We start from the raw sequence: 27,378 nt of genomic DNA on the forward strand, positions 1-27,378 counted from the left end.
GTAATCCATGTCAGCGTTCGGTGGGTTATGGAAACAAGAACATACCCAGCATGCACACCCCCGAAAACGGAGTATGGCTGCCTACATGGCGGGGTAAAAACGGTCATACACGTAAAAGCCCACTCGTGTGCATACGAGTGAATGCAGAATAAGAAGAAGTAGTCCAACACCACAGTGTGTGAAAAGACACTGGAGGGAAATACTGTACCATGTATGACTGCAAGAAGCACACAGTTCATTAACAGCGCTTGCGGTGTTCTGATCCTCAGGAATTATCTTCACTGTCAGCAATTTTCATGTCTGATAAAGTAATATTCAACATTGTATTCATCAAGATAAACTGGTCAAATTTAGCGTGGGGCAACCTGCAGAAGAGCTGGAGACATGAATAATTAGTGTGGAAGAGCTTGCAGAAGAGCTGGAGATATGAATAATTAGTGTGGAAGAGCTTACAGAAGAGCTGGAGATATGAACAATTAGTGTGGAAGAGCTTGCAGAAGATCTGGAGATATGAACAATTAGTGTGGAAGAGCTTGCAGAAGATCTGGAGATATGAACAATTAGTGTGGAAGAGCTTGCAGAAGATCTGGAGTTATGAATAATGACTCAGCTACAGAAAAGGACTGAGAACATTCACAACAATCTGCCTTCACTGAAATGCACAAACAGTGAAGGTGAGCTGACCAATTGGAACAAAACACAAACATCCCTGAAAACAGAGTATGGCTGCCTAAACGGTGGGGGTAATTAAACAAAATGGTCACAGACATAAAATGTTACATGTCTGTTTGAGTGAATGTGTGTGTGCCTGACTGAAACCTGATTGAATGACACAGGAAACAAAATGATGAGCCCCCATTGGCAGCTGTTAGTTGGCTCTACCCAGACAGGCAGCCTGTTGTGCAAAATGACTCCATGTTTGTAAAGCGTTCAGCGTTTAGTCTCTGACCGACGATAGGCGCTATATAAGTATCCATATTCATCCACATTGTACACTTAAGTCTACTTCTCTTACAAAGCACAAAAGACGGTAAGCTTTCCCCCACAGTCCTGAAAATCTAATTCTACTGACATGTTCAAACCTGGTCTTCTTCTTTGTTCATGGAATGCAACTCCCATGTTCACTTGTATGTACACGAGTGGGCTTTTATGTGTGTGACAGTTTTTACCCTGCCATCTAGGCAGCCATACTCTTGTTTTCTGGGGTAAGAAACTTGAAGTCTGACATGAATGTGTGAAAGATCCACCCCCAGCCCCAACCCCTCCCTCCACCCCCACCCCGTCTCCCTGTGTCTGTGCTGCCCACTGACCTGGGGGAAACCTGCACCTCTGGCTGCTTGCCGGTCAGAGTCTGAATGGTCATCACCACTTTGGCCACTATCTCGATCAGGTTGTCATTGCTGAAGACAAAGTCTCCCTTCTTGGTCAGCACATCCCCGTTCTCCTGCTGTCAAAGGGACACATTTGTTAGATTTTTTTTCTTTCAATTTTATCATTATCATTGTTCATTTTGTAAATCATGGATAATTAATTCACATAATCATGATATTACATTTCTGTGTGGGTGTGAGTGTGTGTGATATTGAAACCTAACTGAATGACGCAGGAAACAAATGATGAGCGTGCTAATGACAGCTGTCAGTCGGTTCTGCCCATGTAGGCAGCTTGTTGTGCAAATAACTCTATAAAGTGCTTTGTGTTTGGTCTCTGACCAAAGATAGGTGCTGGATAAGTATCTGTATCATCATCATCATGTAAGAGCACATTGAGAACCAAATTTACATACAATAGCATATCTTTTAACGACCTATGTCCTCTCACAGTGCAAAGTAGTGATTTCATATCCACTGGAGTGTTGGCCTAGAGGTTATGTATGTGTCTGCGTAAGAAGCAAGAGAATCTGAGCCCACTGGTTTGAGTCCCACAGTCGCCAGTATTTTCTCCCCCTCCACTAGACCTTGGGTGGTGGTCTGGACGCTAGTCATTCAGATGAGATGATAAACCGAGGTCCTGTTTGCAGCATGCACTTAGCACATGTAAATACAACCATGGCAACAAAAGGGTTGTCCCTGGCAAAATTCTGTAGAAAAATCCACTTCCATAGGAAAACAAATAAAACTGCAGGAAGAAAAAAATACAAAAACATGTGTGGTGCTCTCAGTGTAGCAACGCAGCAAGGTGGTTTCCCTGGGGAGAGCAGCCTGAAATTTCACATAGAGAAATCTGTTGTGACAAAAAACAGTAATACAATACACAATACAACACAAAACAACACAATACACAATACAATACACAATACAATACACAATACAATACAATATAATACACAATACAATACAGTGTCTAGGCCTCGGCACAGCAAGGTGGGTTCCGATCCTCTCCTTCCACTTCAATCTTCCATGACTCAAGTCAGGGTACCCTTTCACTTCAGGGTGGAGTGAGGAATATCTACTCAAGTCAGGGTACCCTTTCACTTCAGGGTGGAGTGAGGAATATCTTCAATCTTCCATGACTCAAGTCAGGGTACCCTTTCACTTCAGGGTGGAGTGAGGAATATCTGAGTAGAGTGCTTTTCCCATGGACACAATGACATGCAGGGACAGGGCCAACACAACACAGTACAGTACAACACAGTACAGAACAAGACAGCACAGCACAGCACATAGCACACCACCTTCTGTAGGTGAAAGACGACCAGCTTGTCGCTGTAGGGGGAGGTGGAGATCTTGGTGACCAGGCTGAGGGGGATGCGGTACTTGAGGGCCAGACTCTTGGGGTCCAGGATCAGGATGGCCTGGGAGCTGATCACCATCAGCTTGGACACCATCTGGAACACACACACACACACACACACGCACACACACACACATGCAGAAATGCCAACCCCTGTCAAGTGTTTGCAGGAACAGTCAGGAAATTTGGTGGGAACATACTGAATTTGGTAGGAACACGCCAACTCTGAGACACATCAGCAAACATACATTTTATCTGCAAGGCATACAAACACTTGGGCCTACCTGCAACACAGTGTAAAGGCTACGATTAAGCTGACTGGTCCACTCAATGCTGTTTCAATGTAAACACGCACACGTTTAGCTGAGCATTTTCACATGAGACCAAGGACAGTAGTGACTGCCCTGGCCTCATGATCGATTAGTCTAGAGCATCTGGGTAATGTTACGACAGGAAAGCATGTGACAATGCTTTGTAGTGGAAAATGAATACGGAACAATTTTGATGTTGGCCTAATGTTGGAACAAACTGCGACCAAGCATAAAAAAATATGGCAAAATTGTAACATGCACAGTCACTTCAATGGCTACTGCCACCGCAAGTGCAGGGTCTCCTCTAGCGTGTGACCTCGTGGCAAGCCTAAAAAACAGACATGGAACTTACTTCCTTCCTTCAATGGAATCACCACCATCATTTGTTGATTGTTTTGTCACTCTGGTGATTATTCTTGACCATACAGATTATACTCCTTACTGCTGTGATCACAATACCAAAACACCCACTATCCCATCCCAAAGAAACAACATTAAAAACAACAACAAAAAACCAACAACAGAAAAACGTAAAAAAAACAACAACTGACATTAACTTCAACACCATCTGAATAAGACATGCAGCAAGATAAAAACGCAACATTGTTATATGTATTTGTAAACTAATGCTTTTCAGATAGTGGTGTGAAAAAAGGGACATGTAAAACTTTGAAGAAACCAAAAGAAAGAACAATCATTACTATTTATTAGCTTAGCACACCTCAATTATTTTCCTATTTTCTACTTCTGATAACTTTTTTCACACATGGCGATAACCTGCACAAGCCAAAATAACCACAAAACCACATCTGAAGTTGTTTCCATAACCCACCAAACACTGACAGGATCTCTAACGTGCGTATTTGATTTTCTGCTTGCATATACACACGAAGGGGGTTCAGGCACTAGCAGGTCTGCACATATGTTGACCTGGGAGACTGGAAAAATCTCCACACTTTACCCACCAGGCGCCGTCACCGAGATTCGAACCTGGGACCCTGAGATTGAGAGTCCAACGCTTTAACCACTTGGCTATTGCGCCCGTTGATCTCGGGTTTGAATTCTGGTCAAACCTGTTCGGTAAAGAATCAAGATTTTTTCAATTTTCAATCTCCCAGGTCAACAGATACGCAGACCTGCTCGTGTCCGAACCCCCTTTGTGTGTATATATGCATGCAGAAGATCGAATATGCATGTATAAGATCCTGTGATCCATGTCAGCATTTGGAGGATTATGGTAACAAGAACATACCCGGTATGTACCCTGCCCCCTCAAAATGGAATATGATTGCTTACATGGCAGGGGTAAAAACAGTTCTACTAATCCCTCAGGTACGCCAGTGAACAAGGGAGTCACAGCCCAGGAACACAGAAGAAGGGTTCAACAAACGACGGGCGCAATAGCCGAGTGGTTAAAGCGTTGGACTATCAATCTGAGGGTCCCAGGTTTGAATCACGGTGACGGCGCCTGGTGGGTAAAGGGTGGAGATTTTTACGATCTCCCAGGTCAACATATGTGCAGACCTGCTAGTGCCTGAACTCCCTTCGTGTGTATATGCAAGCAGTAGATCAAATAAGCACGTTAAAGATCCTGTAATCCATGTCAGCGTTCGGTGGGTTATTGAAACAATAACATATCCAGCATGCACACCCCCGAAAACGGAGTATGGCTGGCTACATAGCGGGGTAAAAAACGGTCATACACGTAAAAGCCCACTCGTGTGCATACGACTGAATGTGGGAGTTGCAGCCCACGAATGAAGAAGAAAAAGAAGGTTCAACAAACGCTTCCAGCTGACCTTTCCGTCGGCCCTGTTGATTTTCATGATGTTGTCTGCAAACACCACTTCTCCATCATCTGTCGGCTTGAAGTTTTTCTGCCACTTGATGTTCTGGGACAGGCCAAAGTAGTCTCCCTTGTATGGCACAGGCACTCTGAAACACCAGGTGTATGTTCAGGGTTTAGCTCCCCTTTTCTAAACATGATTAAAAAAAAAAATTGCCTACACTACCACATTTTGCCTCTTTTTTTTTTTTTTCTTCAAAAGTCAAAAATATAAAAAAAACCATGCCCCCCCCCAAAAAAAACCCAATAAATTTATTAATGCCCAAATTGTACACCACTGTTCTTTCCTTCTAAAGTTATAAATAATTTCCTTTTGTACTTCTGTTCCTTTTCAATAATTCAAGTTGGGAGGTGAGAAAGAGAGAGAGAGAGAGAGAGAGAGAGAGGAGGATGGGGAGACTTACGTGGGGGGGTAAGTGTCCTTTTTGTCTTTGAAGATGTCGCTGGCCGTGAGCTTCTCCCTCATTCTGTGCTGGGCCTTGCTGTCAAACCTCTGCCGGTACTTGGAACACTGCACACACACACACACACACACACGCACGCACACACACACACACACACACACACACTTGACTTGTTTGTTGTTTTGCTTCTCTCACACACCCTCTTCCCCCCCATCCCCCTCACATACTCTCAACATACTCTACAGCAGTGGCAGAAGTTTCTCAATATATACAGTAACACACATACACCCTCCCCCTCCCCTCCCTCCACACATACCCTCAACATACTCTCCAGCAATGGCAGAAGTTTCTCAATATATGCGCTAACACACATACCCTCTCCTCCCCCACTCAACATATACCCTTGACATACTATTCAGCAGTAGTAGAAGTTCCTCACATCTCTCTTTCTCTCATATACACATACACACACACACACACACTCTCTTCCTCCTCCCCACACACACCCTTGATATACCAGCAGTGGTAGAAATTCCTCACATCTCTCTCTAAAATACACAAAGAAACTGCATCCCCTCTACCCCCCCCCCCGCCCCCCCCCCATCCTCCTCAACATACACTCCAGCAGTGGCTGAATTTCCCAAAATATCTCTTTCTCTCATATACACACAAACATACTCACAACCTCTCCCCACCACCACCCACACATCCTCAACATACACTCCACCAGTGGTAGAAATTTCTCACATATCTCTTTCTCTCATACATACACAGACACATACCTCCCCACCCTCCCTACCCCACCTCCCACCAATCCCGCACATACCCTCGTCATACTCTCTAGCAGTGGTAGAAGTTCCTCAATCTCTCTCTCATATACACACAAACATGAACCCTATCCACCCAACCCCCATACATCCTTTACATACACTCAAGCAGTGGTAGAAATTCCTCAATCCCTCTTTCTCCCATTTATACACAAACACACACACACCCTCTCCTCCTCTATCTCCCCACACACACCCTCAACATACTCTCCAGCAGTGACAGAAGTTTCTCAATATACACACTAACACACACACACACACCACCACCACCCTCCCTCCACACACACCCTCAACATACTCTCCAGCAGTGACAGAAGTTTCTCAATATACACACTAACACACACACACACACTAACACACACCACCATCACCCTCCATCCACACACACCCTCAACATACTCTCCAGCAGTGACAGAAGTTTCTCAATATACACACTAACACACACACCACCACCACCCTCCCTCCACACACACCCTCGACATACTCTCCAGCAGTGACAGAAGTTTCTCAATATACACACTAACACACACACACACTAACACACACACACACCACCACCACCCTCCCACCACACACACCCTCAACATACTCTCAAGCAGTGACAGAAGTTTCTCAATATACACACTAACACACACACACACCACCACCACCCTCCCTCCACACACACCCTCAACATACTCTCAAGCAGTGACAGAAGTTTCTCAATATACACACTAACACACAGACACACCACCCTCCCTCCACATTCACCTTCAACATACTCTTCAGCAGTGGAAAAAAATTCCTCAATCTCTCTGTAACACACACAAACACACTCCCCACCCCACCCAACCCATCCCCCATCCTAAACATACACTTCCAGCAGTGGTTAAAAGTTCCTGACATCTCTCTTTCTCTCAAACTCACGTAAACCCATACACACACCCCCCTCCCACACCACACACACATGCTCTCTCTCACAGACATAAACACACACATACATTCACACACACATTCTCTCTCTCGCACACACATTCTCACAAACACACACACACACATTCTCACAAACATACACACACATTCTCACACACACTGTGGACATACCCTCCAGCGGTGGAAGAGTTTCTTGAGTTCTTCCGAAGTGGTGTGGAAGCGTTTTGGGGCGGCAGGCCAGTCAGGAGACGTGGGGGACATGGAGGGCAGACTGTCGCGCAGCTTCAGCAAGTAACGCCGCTTCTGTATTGTGAGTGCATGTCACAGTGTATCGTCATTAGTCTCAACAAAGCTTTCACAGCAATACAGGATATTATCAACATTCAATCAACTGAACTGAACTCCTTCCCTGTGTGTGTGTGTGTGTGTGTGTGTGTGTTGTGTTGTGTTGTGTTGTGTTGTGGTGTGGTGTGGTGTGGTGTGTGTGTGTGTGTGTGTGTGTGTGTGTGTGTAGTGTGGTGTGGTGTGGTGTGGTGGTGGTGGCACACATGCATACCTAAGCTGACCTAATATGCAGATTCCTGCAGACCCTCAGCACCCCCACCATCACACTATCAGTCCACTGTGACGTGATGACCACACCAGTTGGTCACACCACTGGATGAAATCCAGAGCTCTGAAGACTTTTATTCCACGTTCAATCCACCTTTTAAATTCTTGAGAACTCTGTGTGTGTGTGTGTGCGTGCGCGCACACTCTCATGTGAGACGTGTGAAAGTCCGTGCTCATAGGCTGTACCTTGCTCTAGTTGTGGTGTGTGTGTGTGTGTGTGTGTGTGTGTGTGTGTGTTTACTGAGCTTAAAACGTGACAATTGGTTATAATGAATGTGCAATATGTAGGAAGAATAATGTGCAATATGCAGGATGAATGTACAATGGAATATGTCTAATGCTAACGTCCATATTCTAAATATATTTCTGTTTAATAATTACGATGTGCTGCACACGGGACCTCAGTTTATCATCTCATCCAAATGACTAATGTCCAGACCACCACTCAAGGTTTAGTGGAGGGGGAGAAAATACCAGCGACTGAGCTGTGATTCGAACCAGTGCGCTCAGATTCTCTTGCTTCCTAGGCGGCCGCATTACCTCTAGGTCATCACTCCACTTATAATGGCTTAGTTGCAGAGCCAGACTGAGTGAGCGTCTCTTCCAGAGTGGAGACTGCCACCACGTCCCTCCAACGGCAATGCCCCATGAATCCGCCAACACTGAAGACCTTGGCAATGATAGGAATGTTGAGGACTGGTCATAATGGAGTTTTCCTCACCCAGTGATGTGAATGTTGTGAACCGGTCATGATGGCGTTTTCCTCACCACATACATTAACTCATGAACAGCCATTCCCATTCATTCCTACCCACCAAAGCAGTCTTGATAAAGCGAGTCACACACTCAAACACACACATTATTCCATAATACCCCGTCACACAGCCACTTGATGAAGTGAGCCACAACACACACACACACACACACATGCACACACTCTCACAAATACAGTGTCAAACATTAACTCATGAACAACTGCAACTGGTCTCACAGCAATGTCCACCTACCATCACAGTCTTGACTAAGCAAGCCACACTCACACAAACACACACAATGACAAACATTAACTCATGATGAACTACTGGTCACACAGCCACTCCCAACCAGTTCAGTCTTGATGAATCGAGAAACACACACACACACACACATATGCACACACAGTATTGAACATTAACTCATGAACAACCGGTCACCCACCAGCACAGTCTTGATGACGCAAGCCACACACCACACACACACACACACGGAGTGTCAGACATTAACTCATGAACAACCGGTCACCCACCAGCGCAGTCTTGATGAAGCAAGCCACACCACACACACACACACAGTGTCAGACATTAACTCATGGACAACCGGTCACTCACCAGCGTAGTCTTGATGAAGCAAGCCACACACCACACACACACACACACACACAGAGTGTCAGACATTAACTCATGGACAACCGGTCACTCACCAGCATAGTCTTGATGAAGCAAGCCACACACCACACACACAGAGTGTCAGACATTAACTCATGGACAACCGGTCACTCACCAGCGTAGTCTTGATGAAGCAAGCCACACACACCACACACACACACACACACAGAGTGTCAGACATTAACTCATGGACAACCGGTCACCCACCAGCGTAGTCTTGATGAAGCAAGCCACACACCACACACACACAGAGTGTCAGACATTAACTCATGGACAACCGGTCACCCACCAGACACACACCACACACACACAGAGTGTCAGACATTAACTCATGAACAACCGGTCACCCACCAGCGCAGTCTTGATGAAGCAAGCCACACCACACACACACACACAGTGTCAGACATTAACTCATGGACAACCAGTCACCCACCAGCGCAGTCTTGATGAAGCGAGCCACCTTGGGGCCAGCGATACGCCGGAACTTGGGCTTGTAGACCTTGCGCACCTGCCAACCGCGGAAATACTTGACGATGATGCCTTGCGCCCACAACTCGCGCTTCTCGCGCTTCATGCTCGCCAACAGGTGGCGTGCCTGCATGCAGCCAGCACCAACACCAAAGGTCACATCAAGGGCAAGGCCAGGCAAAGGTAAAAAAAAGCCCAAGGTCAAGGAGAGGTATACAACTACAACTCTACGTACATGCTGTCTGTGCCATAGTCCTTCAGCTCATTTGAAAGGATCAAGTGTAAGACACACTCAATGTGTCTGATGCTCGGAAAGTTAAAAATGTATAAGACCATCCCCCATGCCCTGTACTTTGGGAGGTGTGATCTGAACAGTGCAAACATTGTTCTCGAAACATTACCAGTGTCAGCATTTTATATTTCTGATGCATTTGTACAGCTGTTAATTCAAGTGGCTTGGAGTCATAAGAAACCTTTAGTACTGTAGTCACATATTGTTTTTGTTGGAATAAGAGGGAAAAACCATGAAAAAAAAGAAAGAAATAGAATGTGGCATAGGATTTCATAATGAATTTTTTGGAATATAAGTGATCAATGTTTCAGGAGGCACAGTTTCATTCAGATCAAACACACTGTTAAATCACCAGTTCTCTCAGTCACAACTGTATTTCATTCAGTTCAAAATAAGAAATTTAACAGGAGAGTACAACAAAGCTAGCAAAATATGGAACATTAGGAACCCAGTCATGGAATCAACTGTGGCAGAATATTCAGGAACAATATAATCTATTTTGATAGAATATTAGTGAAGAAGAGTCCATTATGATAAGCAGTTTAAGAATAAATCATTTGACTCTTATGGAACCTTAAATCAAAGAACAGCTTTATTTAAAAACAAAGTCAGAAATTTCTTTTGATAAAATCTTATTCAAGAAAGAGGCTTATTTCTTTTTCTGATTGACTTTTTATTATACCTTTAAAATTTTGTGTGTGTGGAATCACAGCAAATGTGTTTAGAATGAATCTTGACTATAAATCAAACAAATTAGAGATGTTCTCTTGAATGAATTTAAATGAGGAATGCAATGATGATCGTCAAATCAGAACTACTGAAGTTTCCAAGATAAGGTCATAGGAAAAGAGACGCACTCTCACCAATTTTTGTGCAATTTTTGTTTTAAAAGTTATCGGAATTCTTCTAATGGGACATATGTTCAACAATTTTTGTTGTATTTTTTTTTTCAAACATGTTATTATTATTTTAGGAATGGTTGGTGTCAGGAAAGTGTCTTATTCTCTGCTGATAACCCTCCTTTCTGCAGGCCACAGAGCTGTGTAAATGTGAAGGACGATGGCACAGAGATGCTGAGGACTGGCAGACTGATCCAGCATCAGAGTCTGAGGCACAATACATACATTATGTCTACACCCACAGGCATGGCAGGCACAATATGTACACCGTATCTACACCCACAGACAGGCACAATATACATGATATCTACACCCCCAGGCAGACTCTCAACCAGATGGGAGAAGCATCTCTCTCTCTACACACACACTATGTCTGCATCCCACCGCTTGTGGTAGCCATGCATCTTTCCCACTGGACATGCTACTCAGTGTACTCTGCCTGGTTTTTTTTTTTTGTTGTTGGATATCTTACGCTAAAGCATCACATCTCATGCTAACAACATTACAAATTTGTTGCCAAAGCATCACATCTCATGTTAACAACATTACAAATTTGTTGCCAAAGCATCACATCTCATGTTAACAACATTACAAATTTGTTGCTAAAGCATCACATCTCATGCTGACAAAGTTAAAGATTACTGCTAAAGCATCACATCTCATTCTAATAATGTTAAAGATTTTTGATAAAGATAAAGCATAACATCTCATGCTAACAAAGTTATTGATTTTTTCTAAAGCATCACAAATGTTAAAGATTTTTGCTAAAGCATCACATCTCATGCTGACAAAGTTAAAGATACTGCTAAAACATCACATATCATTCTATCAATGTTAAAGATCTTTGCTAAAGCATCACATCTCATGTTAACAATGCTAATGATCTAAAGATTACAACAACACAATACAGGTTCAAAGAAAAGCAGTAGAATGCTTTCCTAAAACTTATGTACTGACCAAAGGTTTGTTGTGTTCCATGTTTCTCTAAGCGAGTAGTTGTGTGTGTGTGTGTGTGTGTGTGTGTGTGTGTGTGTGTGTGTGTGTGTGTGTGTATGTGTGCGTGTGTGTGTGTGTGTGTGTTACAAGTTACATATCATGAACTCAGTTATGGTCTATACAGTTTTATTATTATCATTTTACCTATAACCCCTTTTCTTCAAAATATTCCTCCTTTCTTTTCTCCACACACAATACTATAAATCTCATGATAGATACTATTACTTGCCTTAATTCACCAACAACTCTCCTTTTAACAATTATGATAAAACTCCGTACTGCCATTTAAGAAATCATAAAAAATGAATTTCTTGCAGACTTGTGAATGAAAAGCCACCTGACCACATGTCTAATCTTTGTAAATAAGTGTACACTGGAACTTATACCTTACGCGGCTGACACATCCTTGCTCATAATGTATATCATATCATGTATATTTATATCATCTTTTAGCATCACCACAGAGCCTTAATCAATCACTGTCCCATCTGTTGGAGCTGTAACAAACTCTATGCCTTCAAGACACAAGGATAGGGATCACAACAGTGCACATTTCTAAAACATTTCAAAGATAAATCGATTCAGATAATCTTGTAGACTGACAAGTCCAAGGTTAACATAGCGTTCATGCACATGACAGACAATGAATGTTTAATTAGGATTGGATGTCACAGATTCCATGGAGTGATGAAATGAAATTATAGTGCTTAGAGCCTCGCCGACCACTAAGGCCATCTCAAGGCTATCGCTGCGTTAATAACTACTACAAGGGTAAAAAAACAAACAGTTAAAACGAGTCACCACTTCAAACTTTCCACTCTAAAGTTTAAAAAAAAACTTCCGTATTTTAAAACCTTCAAATCTGGTTAAAAATGTTCACTTCTTTTAAGAAGTCAATCAGCGCCCACGGAGGGACATCACAAAACAAGGTCTTCAAAGAAACCGCCGAGTAATGTCTGTGTCTAACGTCATGCAGATCCCAACGACCGGAGCGATGACACAAGACATACTGACAGGTGGAACATGAATATGACGACAGAACAACATGGCAGATAAGAATTATCTGTTTCATTCATTCATCCCAACTCCTCCATCCCACCGACACTCACACATTATTATTTTTTCCTCATTAATTCATTTCTCTACATACACAAAGTTATGACAGTGAAAGATGTGCATGCAATGTTCTGTACCTGACCAATGAAGCCACACACATAACAAGAAATCAACAGGAAAACATGCACACACACACACACACGCACACACACACACACACTCTCACACACACAAACTATAATGTAACAACACATCTAACAATAAACAGAAGTCAGATTTAATCAAACTGAAAATAAATTTGTAAACTGTAACCTGACTGAAAAGAAAACATTAACCAACTAACAATAGTAAAATTAATCAATTAAAAAAAAAAAAAAAAGAAAAAAAAAAGAAAAGCAAAAAGAAAGCAAACCCAACACAAAGGTACAGCAAACAAACCTATGCCCTGCTGATTTTCTACCTACTTTCTAATCTAAACTATACCAATAGCAAAAGGAAAGACGACAAAGCTTTCTTTGTCAGTGAGTGCAGCAAACTAAACATAAAGGACCAGCTGTCCTGTGGCCAGTGTTACAAAAGAAGAGCAAAACCATTAGCAAAGGCTTCAGTGTAAAAGAAGGTTAAAAAAAAAGAAAAAAAAAGTTAAACGTTATTGCGTTCACAAAATAAAAGGAAAAGAAAAAAGAAGGCCATGCCCCAAATGTGAGGTACTGCTGCAATGCAAGTCTTTATTTCTTAAAATAGATAAATATATATATACACATACACAAATATATATATATATGTATATATATCTTTATTTTGATATACAGTTGAACTGATCTAATCAGTAAAGACTGTGTTTCTGCTGAATCACAACTGATATTTACACCATTTTACCATGACTCATCACTGAACTCAGCTGAAAAAACTGTACAACAAAAACAAACAGAAAACTAAAACCCAAACAAAATATATACAAAGTTCAATAACACGCATTCCTCAGGCGTAACAAACATCAAGGCAACGTCTCTTCCTGTTCAGAAAAGTCAACGCTATCAATGCCGGAAACAACAAACGGTGTCAATCAAGACACGTCAAACCATCATTCTCAATCATGGCACATTGCATTCATTTTCACATGCCAGGAACAAAGCAGCAGCACAATTCACTTCTCATGAGCACCGTTTTGTTCATCTGTCAAGAAAAACAACAACAACAACAACAACACACACACAAACAGTTAATCAAAACAAGAAAATGATTATCTATACAGCAACGAGAGATGCATTACTTTCTTAAAACGAGGTCATACACACACACAGCGGCTGTAGCTAGCACACAGAACTATCCTGCCCCAGCAGCTGTTAATGGCAACACCCACATGCAAGACATGCTGTTCCAACAACCCTCACCCAGACACAACAGGTCAGGGGTGGATAACAACACTGGGGTGGGGCTAGCAGGAACATAATTACTGAGGGTAGAGATCACAGATATGAGAGAGGGAGGGGGGACACAGTGACAGGTATATATATATATATATATATTATATACTAGGAGGTAACAGCACCCTTGTAGGATTCAACGATTAATCACTTCAACATATGAATCCACCACCCTGTTGATCAAAACATTAGCGCTCAGTGGAATACCACCAGTACGGTCAGAGTATTTTTCTACTTGAAATGTGCAGCGGAAAGAAAAGAACAACAAACATTAACCAAAATGCTGCACCAATAAGTCATTCATCAGTATCAGCTCTACAGTATTTAACTTGAAGATTATGAAAAAAACAACACAGCATTAGCTTTCAATCCCTGGAACAAGAAACAATACAGATGATCACGTGAAAAGAAATCCTTACAGTCACAATTCTCTGAAGCATTCATTTTAAAAACAAAAACTGCAGAAGTATATATACATCAATGCATGGAAAGAACAAGGGTGGTGCTTAAAGTAAAATAATAAAATAATAAATTCTGATTATTGGGTGTAGGATGAACATGGGGGTGGAGTGCACAAAGAAATGTAAGACTGTCTACCATGGCACAGTCAACAATGAGCAGTAATGGAGAGCATTTAAATCAAACTACTGTGAACGACAAATTGAAGTAGTGTTAGTAGGCAGATGAGGATGAAACATAAATGAAGTAAAAAATGTTAACTCGTATGATAAGACCGAAGAGAGCATTTGAATCAAACTACTGTGAACGACAAACTGTAGTGTCAGTGGGAAAATGAGGATGAAACATGAATGAAGTGAAAAATGTTAACACACACGACAGACTGAATGAAACTGAAGTCAGGAGAACTAGGTATGTGAGCACACATGACTGACATCACTAGGTTCAAATGAAAACTACAGTTACAGTTACCAAAGTTCTGTGTTACAGGAGGACAGAAAACAGTAACACAGGTGGTTTAAATCAAAACTACTGTCTAACATTCAAGGACAAGCGGTAAATAGCCACTCATGTGATCATATCCAAACTACAGTATTACAAAGTAGATGATAACATTAACTACTGCGGCTTCCATATATGGGTAATGCACACCAGGATTATGCATAGATATAGCCTCAGACCACCCACTCAGTTGGCGGCAATTATAACAGGGTTATACTGAGAGTTGAAAGGAAAGGGTGAGTTAATGACGAACCGAATGGATGCAGAGGAAATAAGAGGCCACACCTGCAAAGCACGAGCGTATTTCTGAATGACGACGGCGGCCAGATCTCTCCGCTTCATCTCCTTCAGATGGGCCAGCAGAACGCGAGCCTAGGCAGCAAGACAACATGGCGTCAGCCTCCCCATGCAGTTACCCCCCCCCCCCCCTTTTCCCTCCACTCTTTCCCCCCAGCCATGACCCTTACCCTGATACCCTGATATTCTAAATATATTTCTGTTTAATAATTACAATGTAATAATTAATTGCAATGTTTTTAAAAGCGAATACGTAAAAATGCTTTTATTTGAGAACATATGTTTATTACTCTTGTTTAATTAAGTAATCCGTGTGTGTGGGGTGGGTGAGGGTGGTGGGAGGTTGCGGGTGTGTGCTGATTATCTGGTTGCAGTTTTCCGCAATTTATCTTTATTCTTATCTTATCTGTTTATTATAATCAATGTGCAGTATAGTAGGCTATGTTTATAATTATATTCAAATAATGTTTCTTAATTCTTTCTGTTTTTACATTAAGAATACTAGTTATTACCTGCAGTGTAATTTTTTTTTAAATTTAAAAATATTTTTATTATTATTATTATTTTTTATTTTTTTTTTTTTTTACATTTGTATCTTCGTAATATTCGTAAAAGCTGTTGTTGACTTTTACAGTTATGGTCCCCATGTTGTTTACTTGTCTATGTTGTGATAATGCACCTGACCAAATTTCTCCAGTTGGAGATAATAAAGTTATTCTTATCTTATCAGTAAATCATACTTCATTCATTTCACATCAATAAATCATTACTCTTGATGAATTCAATGTTAAGCTGGATAATTTTTCAGGGATTTGCACTTTGTAAGAATCATCCATTATTTATTACTTTCGGCACTTGTTTATGCGTGTTGGGTTATGCTGCTGGTCAGGCATTTGCTTTGAAGATGTGTAGCACATATGGATTTGTCTGAACACTGACACATCCTTGAGTAATTGAAATGAACTAAATGGAAAGGCATTTGCAAAACTGCCCCCTCTCAATATTACCTCTTTTTTTTGTTGGCATAGCTGGTCTCTGAATATCTTTGCCTGCCTGATGTCATGCATTAAATCCTTTCTTGTGATGTATCTGCACAATTGCTCCTGACCACTTTTCCACCTGTACCCCCCCCTCCCCACCCCCACTTTTTCCCCCCCTTGAGTGCTCTTCACTTCTTTTCTTCCAGCCCCTCTGTTCTGTTCATGAACTGAATCCTTTGCCATCAACCCTGCTTTGATTCGTTCCATGCACACCTCCGGTTCACTCATTCACTTTATGCATGTAAAACATTTCAAAAGAATACCACAGCTTTACACTTTCAATGCACTTTACACACTGTATGCACATGACATATTTGCATGCCATCAGCGTCTTCACCTTGCTCACTTTATGCACATATACACACATCTCTCCGTGCTGTGAATGAGTCTGGTTTACTCCTTCATTGCATCTGAATCATTTCAATGCTTTTATGAAACCACACACTTAAGACAAAAAAAAAAATTAATGCAAAAAAGAAAAATGCTGGAGAGAGATGAGGGTGGCAATGAATGACGGTGATGAAAATTTACAGGTGAATGAAAACAGACAATACCTGGTAAAATGGGGGTGGAGGGAGGGGGGGGGGGTTGTAGGGGGAGGGGAAGGGGGACTCCTACAAGGGTATACAGGGGCAATCTTGCCTGAACCAAACAGTGACCACTAATACCCCATGCAATGAATCTTGCTAAGAGGCAAAAAACACAATGCCTATCATATGTCCTATCTCAGACTGTGTTGACTTTGTACAAGTCTGTCTGAAAATTCAAAGACACCTCCATCTCTGCTCATCCATTTATCTTGACAAAGCTTTCACAGTAATACAGGCTTTTTTTTTTTTTTTAAAATCAACTGACCTCCTTTCCCAGTGTTTGTATTTGTATTTCTCTTTTTTTGTCACAACAGATTTCTCTGTGTGAAATTCCAGCTCCCCAGGGAGAGCACGTTGCTACACTGTGAGCCCTACCCATTTTTTGGTATTTTTCCCTGCGTGCAGTTTTATTGTTTTTTTCTATCAAGTGGATTTTTCTACAGAATTTTGCCAGGAGCAACCCTTTTGTTGTCGTGGGTTCTTTTACATGTGCTACTTGCATGCTGTTACCTCTAGGCCATCACTCCAATCAGTGTGTGTGTGTGTGTGTGTGTGTGTGTGTGTGTGTGTGTGTGTGTATGTGCATGTGTGTGTGTGTGTGTGTGTGTGTGTGTGTGACTGTGGGTCCAGGTCTTGTCTGCACTCAACTGTTCATGTATGATGTACCTGATGCATGTGTGTTTATGTATGTGTTGCTTTTTGTTGTAAACACTGTGAGCTCCCTGCCTGGCATGTGCGAGTGTCCACTGTCAATACTACGACTACTAATGATAATAATAATAATATCATTATTATTATCATTATCAACACTGTTAACATTATCATTATCATAATCATCATCATTATTATCACTATCATTCTCAGGAGCCATGAAACGCTATTCGTACTGATCAACACCACATACATTGATCGACTCTCCAGTTAAGAGACCCTCCATTTTTCCCACAGCTAAGATTTCATGCAGTACACAGTTCACACGTTCAGACAATGCTCAACCCACCCCCCTCACAACAGATACTGTACCTTTTAGCCTGTAACAGTTGGGCAAAAATTTTCCACAAACCTCATCTTACAGATTCTGATCAGCCACAATCATAAGCAATAATGACACTGAACGATGATAAATGCTTTGACAACATAGACCCATGAACTAAAAAAAAAAAAAAAAAAAAAGCAACAGCTATGCCATCATATTTCGTTGGCCTGCTGTAAAAATAAATAATTGAACACACCAACAACAACAACTCCAGAATAACCCCATGCATGATGAATCAAAAAAAAAAAAAAAAAAAAAAAAAAAATGTTTGTTTTGTTTTTCTCAATTCATGCCCCACATACAACTCATGCAATACTGTAGAACCGGTAAATGAACAATGATTTTAGAAAACACTTGTAATGACTTATACGACAAATTCCATGCAAGGTTTGATGTTTTTAAATGCCTTGGTGAAACTGACTGCATCTGAGAGGATGTCAGAGGGGAGTGTCCATGCCAAACATTTACAATCACATACTCATGTACACAAAACAAAACATGAAACATGAACAATGGTTTTGGAATCTTGGGAATCCGCATACTACTTCTGCGTTTGTGGGATGCAATGTCCACATAAATTGTACGTTTGAGAGGGCTTTTACATGCATGACTGTTTTTATCCTGCCATGTACACAGCCATACTCTGAATCTGAATACCTGTTCCACTGAAAATGCGAACTGCATATCTTGGAGGGGGTAACACTCTCAATTTATTTTGACTGCATTCCCAATCGTTTCTATACTACAAGCCGTCTTGGAAAGTGAGACATTCAGCTGACAATGTCATGCAGACAAAAACATTCCCTCTCTGTCAGTGTCTTGTTTGTTTCTGTTAACTCTCTCCATACGAACGGCGAAAGAGACGACGTCAACAGCGTTTCACCCCAGTTACCATCATCAAACTATTGCAAGCGGAAGGCTCTTATACTGAAGAGGTGAATGTTGACAAAGAATACCACAGTTCTGACGACAGAAGCTAAAGGTTGGGTCATTCAGACACCCACTGGCCATCCGAAGGGTCTGTGAAGAGGAGAAGAGAGGACTGGCCGTACTGAGTGAGTTAACACAACATGTATTCATGAACATTCTAGCTTCAGCCACTGCAGAGAACACCCAAGCACAGAATAAACTGTGGGCATGTCTGAATTACTCTACTCTCCTGGGTCTGTGGTCTGCAAATCACATTTTCAACCTCTCATGTAGGCAGCCATACTCTGTCTCTTTCCTGCTTTGAAGAAGACTGAACTAGCATGAGAAAGCAAAGCTGACCCACTGTAGAAGAAATCCGTAACAGAACTGGTGCTTTATGAACTTGTTTGCTCCATTTCAAACCAAGACCTCCCTGCAACTAACAACTCATATCCTCCCCTCCTGCCCACCCCCATCCCTCCGCAGAGTGGTAGTTAACTGCCCTTGGTGAGAGCTGCTACCTGGCACTGGTCAGTGTTTGTTAAAGAAAATGTTTTTATTGTACGGACCAAGACCGAAGCAGCATTGGTTTTGCTCTTAAGTTTTTAAAATGCAAGCAAAAAAAAAGCACACCAACTGAACACACTGACTGCTCAGCAACAGAATGATACAGCTGAACTTCAACAGAACCTGGGACACTTTGTCTCGAAAACTGATTGATGCAAACCCAGTACACGGTTACATTTTGACTTCAATGCAGATGCAGACTTTGTACACATACGAAACTTGAACATGCAATAAACTAAAAATAAAAAAAGCCACAATACTGATGCAAATATTCCTTTTTTTCTCTCCAAAACATGGTATTTTTTCATATTTCTTTCAAACTAGTTTTGTATATCAATCACTGATATGTTCAAAGGCGGAAGGATACTAAGAGCGATATTAATTCACTGAGCCCTGTGACCAAGCATTACTCCGCTGTCAGAACTGTCTCATCAAAACAGTTTTCATGACCCTTATATATGATAGTCGTGTCTGACTATGACCATCAGAACAGCAGAGGAGGCAACTGCTGTTCCGACATTTGGGCTAGAATTTGATTATAGTGGAGAGTGTCTTGCCCAAGTACATCCCCACTCTCTCGGCCATGAGGGTTTTAGGACAGTCGGCACTGGGATGGTTCCCAAAGGCCAACTAGCCCACAAGGCTGCAGCACTAAGAGCCAGTGCAATTTTGCCTCCTAGTTTGAGAGTCATAGTCCTTCACAAAAGACTAAGGTGTAAATGGTTTCCCATTGTCTGGAGAAACCACTGATAATACAGCTCTCACTTTGCTGTTGGCCCAAATGTAAACTTATGTCAATCTGTGATATAAGCCGAGTGTTGGGCCTACATCTGCATAAACTGCAGTGAAAGGGAACTAACCTGTATTATTTCCAAACGTGTCCACATCTTATCTGGAGGAAAAACAGTATATTTTCTGCATTTTTTCGGCATCAATACGGCATGAAAGCCTGCCGAGGCTGTGGACTCTCCATGGTTGAATGGGTTAAGATACCTCAAAGAAGAAAAGAGCCTTTCTTGAGCTGTGTTGACAAGGGCAGCTAGTTAGCAAGGACATATCATGGCTTCTGACAGAAAATGTTTTGAACCATGCCTCCTGCCACCAAATGAGGAGAACTTCAGACAAGAGATTCAATGTATGGTCCCAGAAACACTGCTCGACAGTATGGCATGTACAATGGAAATGGCAGCAAAATGCACGAATCATATCCAATCCAAGGAAAAGATAACTCTGTTATATAACCAGAAATATACAATGCGTAAGATAAACACAACATCAAATCTCACATTCATGCTGTCAATGCTTTGTTTCAAGATAAACCATTCTGGCCCTTGAAATCTTTGTTCATACCCTCGATAAAAATGAACATATCAGGCATGCAAGATATTTAACGACTCATTACCACACGAGGACTTTGTCAAGGGTTATTTCAAAACAGCTGCTACAAAAAGTTAAAACCTTGATCATGTGTCACTTGTTAGATCCAATTTCCAAGCAGTGTGGGCATTTTAATGCCATCGACAAGCTGCCCACTGTTCCGGGTTATTCATCCACAAGACAGTCAAAGCAATACAGCGTCAGCAAACTGAAATCAACAACGACAATGAACGCAGGCCCAGTTACTTCAAACCAACAAACGGACAAGCACGATGCTGTACCTTGTATCCACGGAAATAACTGCTAATGGTGGTGACGGCCAGACGCTGTCGTTTGGCCAGCTTCAGCTGAGCTAACAACACACGCGCCTACAACAGGAGAGGACGTAACATGTCAGCTTCCGTTTCTTCCATCCACCTCTCCCTCTCCACACCACCCTCACACACCTGCCTCCCAACCCTCTATCGACACACATGGGGACTGCTGTGCAACGGAGATCACACAGGTTCATTCATGACTTCAGACTTCAGGCCAGAGAATAAATCAATGATCTGATTGCTAAACAGCTACTTACAATCAATCTCAACCTGTGGTTTTCATTGGCTGACAAATTTTCAGCTACTAACAATCGATCTCAATCTGTGGTTTTAACTGGCTGACAAACTTTCATTATTTGAAGCCTGAATTATTTCAGCAATTCTGGATCATGTATGACTTCAGATCAGAGATAAATTAATAATGTGATTGCTAAACAGCTATAAACAATCAATCTCAATCATTGATTTTCACTGGCTGACAAACTTTCATTGTTTGAAGCCTGAATTATCTCAGCAATTCTGGATCATCTATGACTTCAGACCAGAGAATAAATGAATGATGTGATTGCTAAACAACTACTACAATCAATCTCAATTGGTTTTCATTGGCTGACAAACTTTCATTGTTCAGAACAGAATTTTTTTTTAGTTACTCACTGGATTGATTATCTATGTAATGCTGAATATTATACGTGTAAAACTGATTATCTGTGTAAAGCTGAATGTTGTATGTGTAAAACTGATTATCTGTGTAATGCTAAATGTTCTGAGGGTCCCGGGTTCGAATCTCGATGACGGCGCCTGGTGGGTAAAGGGTGGAGATTTTTCCGATCTTCCAGGTCAACATATGTGCAGACCTGCCAGTGCCTGAACCTCCTTCGTGTGTATACATAAGCAGAAGATCAAATACGCACATTAAAGATCCTGTAATCCATGTCAGTGTTTGGTGGGTTATGGAAACAAGAACATACCCAGCATGCACACCCCTGAAAACGGAGTATGGCTGCCTACATGGCGGGGTAAATAAGCAAAACTGGCATACACGTAAAATGTTAAATGTTACATGTTTGCGTGCCTGAAATCTGACTGAATGACACAGGAAATGAATGATTAGTGCCAAATGGCAGCCGTCAGTCGGCTCTACCCAGGTAGGCAGCCTGTTGTGTGAATGACTCCTTGTTTGTGAAGCGCTTAGAGCTTGGTCTCTGACCAAGGATAGGCACTATATAAGTATCCATATCAAAAGAGAAAAAAATACAGCTATGAATCTTATGCAAAATTAATGAATTGCATATACCATGCAACATTAAATATGGGATCCTCATTGTGTCATTTGGATTGATGATTAACACCTATAACTGATCAGCAAATCTGAGATGTGGTCTATAATCCTATCGATTTGATACATGCACATTAGTATTTACATAAATAAAACAGTTGATAGGATTCGTAACTGACCCAGATACTCCACTGCAAGATTTGATTAATGACTGTGTATCATCACATGGCAAATCAGCACCGAAATCTAGAAATCATCCCAACACAATCACTGACAACGGTCATGCTTGAATACTTCACTATAGCTCATCTAAGGTCTCATGAAAAAACCCAACACAAACACACATAAAAAAACAACCAAACCTACTTCACAGATGTTTGAAATTCACCACAGTCTAAACAGGTTGAACAGCTAGCTATTCTCTAACCACTGAGGCAAGACTGCTCAATACCAAAACTGCACAAATCCAATACTGCTCAATACTAAAACTGCACAAAACAGGTACTGCCCAATACCAAAACTGCACAAAACCCAAACTGCTCAAGAACAACACACAATAAGTGTGTGGGAATGGGGATGGCAGGATGATAAACAGTCACAAAAATAATTTCAAAAACACAGAACAAAGACACAGACAACCACAATCACGTTTACTGATCAGCCAAGACACTGAACATCAACTGTTCCCCAAAACACACACAAGTCGACCAGAACAATGTATTTTTCTGATGGCACCACCTAAACATGCTTCCATCACCGTCCATCAAAACACTACCACTGACACAGGAACCAACCACAACCACAAGACACTGATACCCTCCCCACCCATACCCTTTAATCCCAACCTCCTCCTTCCATCACCACCTCCCTTCCCCACCCTCTCACCCCGCAAAACACAAAACAAAAAATCAACAACATACATATATAGATATATAACCGATACAAAAATATGCTGAGGATAAAAAAAACCCCACAGAGAGTAAAACATGTCAAAACCCAAACAGGCCAAGAGACGAATCGACAGCCATGCCGATACCTTGTATCCCAAGTAGTACCGGCGGATGGTGGTGGCAGCCAGCTGTCTCTTCTTGGCGAGCTTCAAGGCCCGCAGAATCATCCGGGCCTACAATACAAGCAATGGGCAGTGAGGCAAGCATGTCACAGGCAGACGAGCAGTTAGCGGGATGGTGTGGGGGAGTGGGGTGGGGGTGACCGGAGAAGTGTCAGGGGGGAGAATCCTTTGGTGATAGATGATGGATCGTCATGGATGACATGGTGACGTTGACTGAAAGGTCAAAGCATCAACAACACTGTTGGGGAATGTCTGTGCAAGTCTGCCTTTCACTCTGTGTGTCTTTGCTGGCTTCAATCTTTCTTGTGTTTGAAAATAGAAAGTTTCAGAAAAAAAATTCTGTTTTCGTCTTCTCTCTGTCAAACCTGCTGTCTCATGTTTTTCTTTTCCATTTTTCCTTTTCAAGCTCTGTTTCCATCTCTTTCTGAACTGCTGATGAGCTGACAGGCTGACTGAGGCCATACAATCTGAGTCATTTAAAACTGAAACATATCTTAAACTAATCTGTATTGCTTTGTTTCATTTTCCATGATCCAGTGACAAAGTTAACGATACATTAAAAAAAAAAAAGGACTATAAAAAGAAGAAGAATAAAACCCTTGCTGCATGTCAGTGCTGTCTAACATTCATTTCATTTTTATAATTAAATACATCCGCAATATCTAAGTCTCATTCATACTTCAAGAAACTAAAGCTGCCTGACGGGCCTATCTTATCTCTTTGCTCTTTTATAATCATCGTCATGAGTTAAAAAAATTATCTATTAAATACTGAGTTGGAAAGGATTTTATTTATCTGAATTACTCTTAAAACAAAAACGAAAAATCAGTTTGTTGCTGTATATACTCCGTAGTTTTGTAAAACCTAACCACCCGCTCAAACAAAAACAAATACAAAAAAAGAAAGCAAGAAAAAAAAGAAGAAAACAGACGAATCTCAATCCTTGAATTTATCTGTTCACACCACAAAAGTGCCAAACATTTCTATTTTCACTGCATGAAGTTAAAGTGATTAACTGTCACTTGTGCACAGTGAGGCAAAACTGAAATGAAGTTACCAACTGACAGGGGTTAGATTCAGATGAACGTATTCAACATCTTGCGATGATAACCCCCCCCCTCCACTCCCCCCCCCAAAAAAACCACTTCCTGATTAAACTATAGGCTTGTCCATTCATTAAAACTACAATTACCAGTAAATCCTGATTAAAAGAACTTTTCAGTACTCCCTTTATTCAAATGTACAATCACCAACAGCAAATTTTACATGGGACATTAAACATAATTCTTTCTTTCCACTTAAATCGAAATCAAACTCTGAAACTTAACCTGGAATGTCAAAAACCATATACTCATTAAAAACAACGACAACAACAAAAAACCCAACTACAATATACCAAAGCTCTGACATTTTGACCTTCAGGTGTAATTTAATTGTAAATAAAATTAAAGTCACGCACCAAGTGGTTCAGTGAAAACACTCGTGAGGAATTTCTCCGTGAGCACACGCTGTGAGCACACAATGTCAGTGCTGAAGAAGGTATCTGTGTGTGTGGAGGAGGGGTGGGGGGTGAGGGGGGGGGGGGAAGAGGGCAGGGTCAGACAAAAGGCAGACTTACACCACACACCTCCCAGCAACGTAACACAGCCATGCACCTCACTCTCCACTCCACTCCACTCCACACCAAAGCAAGCAGGGCTCAGTCAAAACGCACTGAGCCAGGGACGACTCAGCTGCTCAAACACCTGTACAAGAGAGAAAAGGTAACCCGGCCACCTCAGAGAAACCATCACACAATACTCAATGAGGAACCTGGCACAGGTAGGAAAGTGTTTCCTCCATATTTCAAGGAAGAGAAGCGAAGAACAGACAAACTAAACCAGGGCTGGGTGGCATGAACAATCTTTGCAGTGCTAAGTTTGCTTAATGTTAAACATTTTCTTTGGTCAATGGAATCTGCACAGGCCAAGGAAAATTCTTACCACCAAGCAGACTCAGCAAGGCTTTCTTTTTCTTCATTCATGGGTTGCAACTCCCATGTATGTATCTATGTATCAATGAGGTTATACATGATTGACTGTTTTTACCCCACCATGAGGGCAGCCATACTCCGTTTTGGGGGGTGTGCATGCTGGGTAAGTTATTGTTACCATAACCCATGGGGCACTGATGTGGATTACAGGAGGAGATTGCTCTTGCAACCCAAGCCAGGTGAAAAAGGAAGAAGGTGGACAGACGCTCGCAAAGCTGCATACGGAAAGACAGGATACACTGAACGCTAGACAGTGAGAAGGAGCAGATGAAAAGTTGAAAAGTTGAGTATGAGCACCAAAAACAGGAGAGAGAGAGAGAGAGGGGGGGGGGGGGAGAGAGAGAGAGTGGAGGAGGATAGAGAGAGAGAGAGAGAGAGAGAGAGAGAGAGAGAGGGGGAGGGGGGGGGTGGGGGGAGAGAGAGAGAGAGGAGGAGGGTAGAGAGAGAGAGAGAGAGAGGGTAGAGAGAGAGAGAGAGAGAGAGAGAGAGATGATATCCTAGGGGCAATCAATATCCAACAGTTAACACTCATCACATTTTTTTTTATTATTATTTTTTTTTTTTTACTGAAATATCAAATATTTTGAAAAACTAAATAATGCAACACACACATCAGACAGTCACAACACAGTAAAGCCATCTGTTTGGTTCTCCTTTTCCCTATTCAATTTGACTTTCAGAGCAGTGCCTAAATTCTTTCATAAAACTATCCCTATTTGGAAAAAAAAAAGAAAAAAGAAAAGGATAAAAAACGCAAACAAAAAAACATAATGACTTAGATTTATCAACTTGAAAACACCACACATGAAAACTTCCTATGACCAGACTATCTCACCTTAAACTCATACAATGTCTCTAACATATCTGTTTTTGTTTTTTGTTTTTTGACACTGCGCGATTTCATTTTAAGAATATGAACTTCTCTTACAAATTTCCTTAAATATCAACAGGTTTTTGTGACTGAAGATTATCAACACAATCTGGGAGTGAACATGATTTTCTGTGACTAACCACAGATTTTTTTTTTTTTTTTATCAATATCTTTATTATCTTTTTTTTTTTTAACTGTAAGTGTAGCTTTTCTACTTTTTTTGGACAATGAGATAAGAGAGAGTTTTGGAATGAATACTGTCTTGATGTTTGACATGACTTAGATAAGACTCAAACAACTGTCATCATTTCTAAACACATTACTAATTTTTGAAAAAACAACAACACTGGACCATTTGACACACACACACACACATACACACAGATAAACACACAGACAAACACACTCACACATGCACACACATACACAAACACGAGCTTCAATCTGAATCATTTCTACTTTTCCATTGTAAAACAGCAAAAGTAGGAATGCTGTTGGTGTAAAACCCACACCACACACAACAGTACAGAAACGAAGCGTGCAGGAATGGAACATGGGTGGTTTCTTTCACTGAAATGTCTGTTTGTCATCCCTACATTTATTTACCGACACCACTGATCCGTTACTGGCCTACTGTAAACCCTCACAAAATATCATAGTTCATCAATGAACCTGCTGTCCGTTTTTTGTATAACCTGCATTAAGTTGACAAGTTCCTTGACAAATCTTAGCAAGCTCTATCTTGTATTCATATCTATATGGGTAAGACAAAATGTATGAATACACAGCCACATGTGTGTGTGTGTATGTAAGTGTGTGTGTGT

At 41.4% G+C, this 27,378-nt stretch overlaps 1 protein-coding gene across 12 annotated transcripts in view; it reads right to left on the reverse strand.

Annotated features, from left to right (window-relative positions):
• Nucleotides 1–27,378, reverse strand: part of LOC143290538 (unconventional myosin-Ia-like) — a 162,890-nt gene that overhangs the window by 11,125 nt on the left and 124,387 nt on the right. For 3 of the 12 annotated variants that reach the window (XR_013056407.1, XM_076600062.1, XM_076600064.1), the window contains 9 exons: nt 23,616–23,702; nt 21,265–21,351; nt 15,453–15,539; nt 9,503–9,664; nt 7,205–7,336; nt 5,295–5,401; nt 4,844–4,979; nt 2,675–2,827; nt 1,311–1,447 (listed from right to left, as the gene is read on the reverse strand). Coding sequence is in view for 11 of the 12 variants with exons in the window: in XM_076600062.1 (XP_076456177.1) it covers nt 1,311–1,447; nt 2,675–2,827; nt 4,844–4,979; nt 5,295–5,401; nt 7,205–7,336; nt 9,503–9,664; nt 15,453–15,539; nt 21,265–21,351; nt 23,616–23,702 (1,088 nt within the window). In the remaining variant the exon portion in view is untranslated. The remainder of the gene's footprint in view (nt 1–1,310; nt 1,448–2,674; nt 2,828–4,843; nt 4,980–5,294; nt 5,402–7,204; nt 7,337–9,502; nt 9,665–15,452; nt 15,540–21,264; nt 21,352–23,615; nt 23,703–27,378) is intronic. The other 9 variants (XM_076600065.1, XM_076600067.1, XM_076600069.1 and 6 more) reach the window with 9 other exon arrangements.

The sequence above is a fragment of the Babylonia areolata genome, chromosome 15 (assembly GCF_041734735.1).
Source record: "Babylonia areolata isolate BAREFJ2019XMU chromosome 15, ASM4173473v1, whole genome shotgun sequence".
NCBI classification, from domain to species: domain Eukaryota; kingdom Metazoa; phylum Mollusca; class Gastropoda; order Neogastropoda; family Buccinidae; genus Babylonia; species Babylonia areolata.